General features: G+C 47.6%; 3 protein-coding genes across 3 annotated transcripts; 1 reads left to right on the plus strand and 2 right to left on the minus strand.

Moving 5' to 3' along the window:
* Positions 1-562: 562 nt before the first annotated feature.
* On the minus strand, positions 563-2701 carry LOC122055653. Its single transcript, XM_042617189.1, has 3 exons — positions 2347-2701; positions 1220-1454; positions 563-1044 (listed from the first exon to the last, which is right to left on the minus strand). Exons 1-3 carry the CDS (start codon positions 2369-2371, stop codon positions 837-839), a joined length of 468 nt encoding a protein of 155 aa, XP_042473123.1. The 5' UTR covers positions 2372-2701; the 3' UTR covers positions 563-836.
* Positions 2413-3008, plus strand: LOC121967985. The gene has a single exon (XM_042518512.1). It carries the CDS (start codon positions 2413-2415, stop codon positions 2905-2907), a length of 495 nt encoding a protein of 164 aa, XP_042374446.1. The 3' UTR covers positions 2908-3008.
* On the minus strand, positions 2944-5016 carry LOC122055652 (inactive LRR receptor-like serine/threonine-protein kinase BIR2). The gene has a single exon (XM_042617188.1). The coding sequence runs from the start codon at positions 4858-4860 to the stop codon at positions 3046-3048; it is 1815 nt and encodes a 604-aa protein (XP_042473122.1). The 5' UTR covers positions 4861-5016; the 3' UTR covers positions 2944-3045.
* Positions 5017-7375: the final 2359 nt, after the last annotated feature.

Consider the following 7375-nt stretch of genomic DNA (forward strand, 5'->3'; position numbering starts at 1 on the left):
TGCCAAGCCATCTTAATTCCTCTTCTAACAGGCATTTCTTGAGTTACTTTTTCTCTGTCGCAACCATCTGCGACTTGCAAGCTGAAGGCTGGATTTGGATGAGTGTTATGGCCTGCAATTCAGGGTGGACCATGGCTCGTAGTATAAAGGATTTGATCAGCATACAATTTCTTTGCATATGATTAACCATTTATGACTAGTCTTTTTCCCCTCTTCATTTCAAATCATTTGATCTTGCTAATCCACTCAACCTGCAAGCTGTTTGTCATATTTCTGTGGGAAGTTGCGATTCATTTTACTGCTTAAAATGGATGTACAATTGTGAACAAAATAAATTTATTGCTCATTGGTTTCTTATATCCTTTCTCAATTTGTCATGAGAAAAATTTCTGATAGTAAAGATTTTTGTGCACGTTTGCCATTCTTTGCAGTGAGATCGACCAAATGGCAGGGTTCAGCAGCTTATCTCCAAGGATGAAAAACTTCATCGTCGCAGGTGGGTTGTCTGGTTTCGTCGTCGGCGTTTACTTCTACACCATGAGAGCAGTCAGTAGCACGGACGAACTCCAAGTCGCAATTGATAAGTTCGAGCAAATGAAGGGCAAAAATGAGTCTGGAGAGTCATCTACCAGTTCCTAAATCATGGTAGATTGTGTATGCTTTCCAAGAAATCTCCCTAGTGAAACAATGTAGCAAAACACTGCTTATGATCTAGTTACTGATACTCAACCGTGTGTCGAGAATCTCCAATAATGCAACTGTTTCCCATTCGTCTTCTAGATTAGAAAAATTCTCAGTTCTTGCATAGAAGTTAAAGTGAAATTGGATCTCCGACATCACTCGAAGTTGTAATGTTTGTCCACGGCAACAGAGACGTCCCAGGTGCAGGACAACCCTCTAGGGAACTCCACCAAATCACCGGCCTGAATCTCCACGAACTCGTCGCCTTGCCCTTCAGGGAAGACCTTCACCTTGCCTTCCAACAGATAGCAAGTCTCCTTCGCCGTGTACGTCCATGGAAATTTGCTGGGAGGACAGCCCCACCTTCTCAGATCGCACAGCGGGAAGCATATATGTAAAAGAATGTCACGGTATCAGAAGAAAAACGAGGTAAATCCAGATCCACGCAAAATGCAAAGATTGCATCGAAAGAGACAACGTCGCCATTAGGGACGGCCTCAAATCGAAACGCGAAGGTCGAAAGGTGGAAGAAAAGTACTTGGGCCACTGGCGAACACCGAGATCGGCGAGCTCGGATTCCGGCGGGTTCCTCACGACCTTGATCCCCAACTTCTCCGTCGCCGTGGTGTCCGCCCTAACCCGGCAACGGAGCACCCGTCGATCCTTCACCTTCCACTGAGATCGAGCTGCTCCGGTAGGGAAGAGAGCGCGAGATAGGGTTGCGGCATCCGCGAGGGCTGTGCACGCCATTTCGCTTCGTGGACGAGAATAAGCTTCAGGGAGGATTATTATAATATCAAAGCAAAGTTTCAAATACACACATTATATTTTGAAAATTCAAATAATAACCACAATTATGCCGTTGCGTCTATATTATTTAATATGTTTTTATTTAAATTATATGGTCCACTTGCCGATTATCCAATGTTGAGGCTTTCAGTGGACAATTTTAGCTGCTGGCTGAATCGAATATGTTTATCATCAAATGAGAGAGATTCGAGCTCATGCCATATGTCTTTAACATATCGTTTTAATAAATTTATCTAGGGTCACCCAAAATTTAGAATTGACCAATAGATTTTATTATATTTATTTTAGGTCATATGAATTTTATAGGTTATATAATCCAATGGTACTCTCTATTCCTTATTTCGACTTTTAAACATATTATTCAAAAAATCAGTCTAAATTGGACATGATATAATTTATATCAGGCTTGATCTTTTAGTCATGATGTTAATTTTTAAAAATCAGTATACATCAAAAAAAAATTATATATATACAAAACGATCTTTTAGTTATGATATAATAATTATTTTTTATTATATATATATATATATTTGAGTGAAAGGACGTCAGATTTGATAATGGGGTAAGATGAAAAAAAAAAGATATACTCTTGGATATTTTCAAATCTTGGGAGGTCAATCAATTACTAATTTTAGGTACGTCTCTAGATAAATTTTCAAAAAAAAAATAGCTATAAAACAAAGTAATACAGTAGCTAAGTGTGCACCTAACTTTAATATTTATCTAATCTCTTCATTGACAGAAGGAATAATTTAGAAGCGAGCCAATTTAGAAGCATATATTATTAGTATACTATAATAAAAGGAATCTATATCGAATATCTCTTACTCTTATGTACTCTTCGTCGTGACTGACCTCTCCAGCAAAGCCAAGTAATCATTGACCCGAAGCTCCTGATCGATTCATCGCCACGAATCCAACATGAAGACGCCACCGCCGCCGTCGTTTCTTCGACTGCTCGTCCTGATCGCGTCCATCACCGCGGCGATCGCGGACGCGCCTTCGGCGTACGAACTGCTGGAGCGCTACGACTTCCCGCGGGGCCTGCTACCGGAGGGGGTGCAGAGCTACCTGCTGCGGAGCGACGGCAGCTTCGACGTCTACCTGGGCGGCAGCGCCGACTGCGAGTTCATGCTGACGGGCGGCTACACGTTGCGCTACGGGGCGCGGGTGAGCGGGCGGGTGCAGCCGGGGAAGCTGACGGAGATGAAGGGGGTGAGCGTCCGGGTGCTGTTCCTCTGGTTCGGGATCGACCAGGTGGTGCGCGACGGCGACCACCTCGACTTCCACGTCGGCCTCCTCTCCGCCGCCTTCCCCGTAGAAAACTTCGACCAGTGCCCGCGGTGCGGATGCGGGTTCGATTGCCAAGACGGCGACGCCGGCGAGCGGCGGCCGCCGCCCCTTTCCGAGACCTGACGACATAATTCATCCCCATCTCTGCTTTTTCGAAAATATAAAATAGAAATTTCTGTATAAATGATGCTTATTGTAATACAAAAACAATCAATTTGCTTAAACATGTCGATCAGCCTCTTCCAATCGCCGCTTTACGAACTAGATCCAATTGTTCGATTCATCTTTTCGATAAACCAGAGGGAATTCATCGAGCAGCTGCTCCGAGCAATTGTAGGGCTCCCCCACGGCCTTCAAGTTCTCGAACACCCTGTGCATGGAAGGCCGTTCCTTGGGCTGCGGAGCCACGCAAGCTGAAGCGATCTTCAGGACCTGCATTATCTCGTCGTCCTTTCCCTTACCGACAAGGGAAGGATCGATTGCCTCTTTGATCTTGCCGTCTGCCGAAAGCAGATTCACCCAGTCCAGTAAAGTCCCCTTGGACCCTTCCCCTGCTGCGTCAAGTTCGGTGGCCTTCTTCCCGGTGGCAAGCTCCATGAGAATGACCCCGAATGCGAACACGTCGCCCTTGGTGGTCGGGTCCGGGTTGGTGGCGTACTCCGGCGCGGTGTAGCCGAACTCCCCGAATTCTCCGTTCAAGAATTGGCTTGTGTTCTGGACATCGGAGGTCGGCGTTCTTAGCAGCCGCGCGATGCCGAAGTCCGTGATCCTCGCCTCGTAGTCCTCGTCGAGGAGGATGCTCTTCGAGCTCAGGTTTTGGAGGAGGAGGGGGATCCGGAAGCCGTGGTGGAGCCAGGCGAGGCCGCCCGCAGCGCCGACCGCTATCCGGACCCTCGCCGGCCAGTCAAGCGCGGCGTCGGCCGATTCGAGGGCTGAGGCGAGCGCGCCGCTCGGCATGTGCTTGTAAATGAGAAGCCTTTCGTCCTCTATGAGGCAGAAGCCGAGGAGGGGAACAAGGTTGGGGTGGCGGAGCTGCCCAAGGCGCCCCATTTCCTCACGGAACTGATTCTCCGGCACCGTGCAGGTATTTAGCCGCTTTACGGTGAGCGCGGAGCCGTCTGGGAGCACGGCCTTGTAGGAGGTCCCCGCCCGCGAGCTTCCGGCGGTGATGATGTTGCTCCGGTGGAAATCCGAGGTGGCGGACAGCAGGTCGCCGAACTTGACCTTCTTGATGGGATTCTGGAACAGGGAGACCGGCGTGAGCCGGTGGTGATGCGTCCGGAGCCGCTCGGCCCACCGCCTGCTGTCCCTGGGATCCGCGCGTTTTCCAGTCGGTGACCAGAACCGCCAAATCAGATAAGCGAGGAAGAGGGAGGCGGCGGCGCCGAACACGCCGGCAGCTACGATGATGATCATTCTGGTCCTCGTGCGCGAACGGCCGCAGCGGGAGGAAACAGGACGGCCGCAAAGGCCGTCGTTGCCGTTGAAAGAGGAGGAAGCGAATCTTTCACCGAGCGAGGCAGGGATTGGACCGGAGAGGCGATTCCCGGAGAGATCGAGCTGAATGAGCCTGGAAAGCTGCACGAGAGACGGAGGAATCTCACCCCGGAGCTGGTTGCCGGCGAGGCTGAGGGTGTTGAGATAGCGGCAACGGGAAAGATCCGGCGGGATGGTGCCGTTGAACTGGTTGTTCGACAGGTCGAGGCTGACCAGGTAAGGCAGCCAGGAGCAGATCTGGGAGGGGATGGGGCCGGAAAGGGCGTTGGAAGAGAGATCGAGGTTGTTAGCGGCGGCGCAGAAGCGGAGATCGGAGGGGATGGATCCGGCGAGGGACATACTCATAAGATTGAGCCCTAAGACGCGGTTCTCTTGGCCGTTCCAGCAGGAGACTCCGACGAAGTTGCAGACGTATCCCGGGCCCGCGGTGGCGTTGGTGAAGTTCCACCTGAGGGAGTCGCCGGCATCGAGCGACGCCTTAACTGCGCGAAGGCACCGCACGTCGTCCTCTTGCGCCGTCGTCGTCGGAGGCAGCAGGAGCAGCAGGGGAAGCAGCAGGCATGGCAAGAAGGTCGCCATGGAGATCGGAATTAGGAGGAGGTAGAAGACAAAGCGAAGAAGATTGAGGAAGACGATCTTTGCACAAACAGAAGAAGTGGCCGACGGAGTTGACTTTGAATCCAACTTGCAGCAACTTGGAAGACGGCAACTTTGACCAGAAGTAAATGACTTTGGCAGTATGGATTTGGCAAATCTATAATTGTTCGGTATAAGGTGTAGGGATCCTTATCCGTAAATGGTAGATCAAGAGATAGTTCATGAGGATTGTTGTCTTGTTGATTTAAGTTTCCTCGGGTGATGCGATGATTAAGATATGGAATATTATAATAATGAAGTTTTGAGATTAAAATTCAGCGTGATCGAGTATGATCTCTTCTATGTCTTGATCATTTGCACTAATGGTTAGTAGTCATCCATGATTTATCTCCTCCGTGTTGGTCTAGGGACGGGTTGGCGGGGCGCTGGAGGTGAGCGAATCGCCTTCTGCCACATGAGGATTGTTGATTTAGATAGATTATATTTTTAAATAAGTAGGATTCATTTAAATTAAGGGTCTAAAAAAATCGATCACCTGATCCGTAATTTACGAACCAAAGACCGGTTAAATCTTTAGCTCAAAGATTTAAAGGTAAATTTACTAAAGAGGCAATTTAAAATAAAAGTCTCTAAAATTCCTTTAAAGTTTAACTGATCTCACCCGCTCATCGTCATGTGACAAATGACGATTCATTCATCCCCATCATCCCCACTAATTTATTACTAGGCTAACACAGAAAAGATAAATCATAGATGATTACTAAAAATAAATAATTTTACTATTTTAGCGGTCCTCCTAGTACTGACCCGACGGATATGGAGGAAGGTACATGCAAGTATTCATGTCATAGGCGCATGGTGAGGTAAACCCCAGATCGTCAGTTCTTGAGAATTGACCCATGGTCATTACGTTAGAGATGTCATGCGTCCACTATTTGTGTTACGCCCTAGGGACATCATAGGTGACTACTAGACAATAGTACATGTGGTCAAGGCATCGGGAAAGACATACTCAGACGCGCCAAGTTTCTACCCCAATACCTCATATGGCAACACCCCATATCTCAACCACTGCACCGCCCCACTCATCATCTATATGACAAAAGGTGATTTGCTAGCCCCCAGTGCCCCTGCCAACCTATTCCTACGCTAACATGGAGGAGGTAAATTAAATCACGTGTGTCTACTAGCTATTAGTGCAAGTGGTCAAGGTATAAGGGAGACATACTCAGGCGCACCGAGTTTCTATCCTAAGACCTCATGTGGCAATACCTCTGTTGGTGTTGTAAGGTTGCAAACATAGTCCCATATTGAAAACACATGGGAAAGATCATGGGTTTATAAAGAGAAAGATATCTCCATTGGCATTAGGCCTTTTGGGGAGAGCCCAAGAGCAAAACCATGAGGGCTTAGGCCCAAAGTGGATAATATCATGCAATTGTGGAGATATCTAAATTCTTTTCGATCCTACAATTGGTAAGAGTTATGGTCTGATTGAGCCATGTGGATATAATATTGACCTCGAATAAAGAAAGTGGGGGCTCCTATCTTTAGATCAAGAGGACCCACCTGAGGGGCAGGAAGACCTGGTGGGTCGATGATCGGACATGGGAAGCCTGTGCTCCTTTGTTTGAAGGGGGATTGTTGGTGTTGCAAGATTGCAAACATAGTCCCACATTGAAAACACATGGGAAAGATCATGGGTTTATAAAGAGAAAGATATCTCCATTGACATGAGGCCTTTTGGGGAGAGCTCAAGAGCAAAATCATGAGGGCTTATGCCCAAAGTGGACAATATCATGCAATTGTGGAGATATCTAAATTCTTTTCGATCCTACAACCTCATGTCCTAACCATCGCACCACCCCGAGGGGACTTAAATGATAAACCCAGTTAGCCTCATTGACTAGCCCTCGATCGCACAAAATTTTTCCACCGGCCACTAAGATAAATCGGGAAGTACTCGAGACGAGCAGTCCAGAAGCACATCATCCTTTGGTTGCGTGCCCCATTTGGAGGAAAAATTCATACAAATACATCATAGCTAGAGATCGAATCGTGGGTGTCTAGATGACAACTTGAATGTCCTGCTGCACCATAGGCCTGAGGGCAAACATGATAAACTCAATTAGCCTCATTGACTAGCCCTGTGGTCATCGGCCCGGCTCCACAGAATTTTTTCATTAGTCACCAAGATAAATCGAGGAATGCTCACGGTGGGCAGTCCAGAAGCCAGCATCCTTGATTGTGCATCCCATTTAGAGGAAAAACTCCTACAAATACGCTATAGTTGGGGATCAAAACCGAAACCGCAAGTACTTGGGTGATAACTTAGGTGCCCTACCGCCGCACCCACTCATCATCCATGATTCTTCTTTAAGTAGTTAGGTCATCCATTTTCTCATAATGGAACGCATTACTAAGAGATGTTGGACTTTTAGATCGTCCACTATAAGTACTTTCTGATTTATCCTAAAAGTCGATAGAAAGCTTCTAT

This window comes from Zingiber officinale, chromosome 3B (assembly GCF_018446385.1).
Source record: "Zingiber officinale cultivar Zhangliang chromosome 3B, Zo_v1.1, whole genome shotgun sequence".
NCBI lineage: Eukaryota > Viridiplantae > Streptophyta > Magnoliopsida > Zingiberales > Zingiberaceae > Zingiber > Zingiber officinale.

What these genes read in the sequence shown, in the direction of transcription:
- LOC122055652 (XM_042617188.1), bottom strand. Translation starts at nt 4,860, where the DNA reads ATGGCGACCTTCTTGCCATGCCTGCTGCTTCCCCTGCTGCTCCTGCTG.
- LOC121967985 (XM_042518512.1), top strand. Translation starts at nt 2,413, where the DNA reads ATGAAGACGCCACCGCCGCCGTCGTTTCTTCGACTGCTCGTCCTGATC.
- LOC122055653 (XM_042617189.1), bottom strand. Translation starts at nt 2,371, where the DNA reads ATGATTACTTGGCTTTGCTGGAGAG. An exon ending in TACTTGGCTTTGCTGGAGAG is followed by an intron (nt 1,455 to 2,346) that starts GTCAGTCACGAC and finishes TCCTCCCTGAAG; the next exon opens with CTTATTCTCGTCCACGAAGC. An exon ending in GGTGTTCGCCAGTGGCCCAA is followed by an intron (nt 1,045 to 1,219) that starts GTACTTTTCTTC and finishes CGATCTGAGAAG; the next exon opens with GTGGGGCTGTCCTCCCAGCA.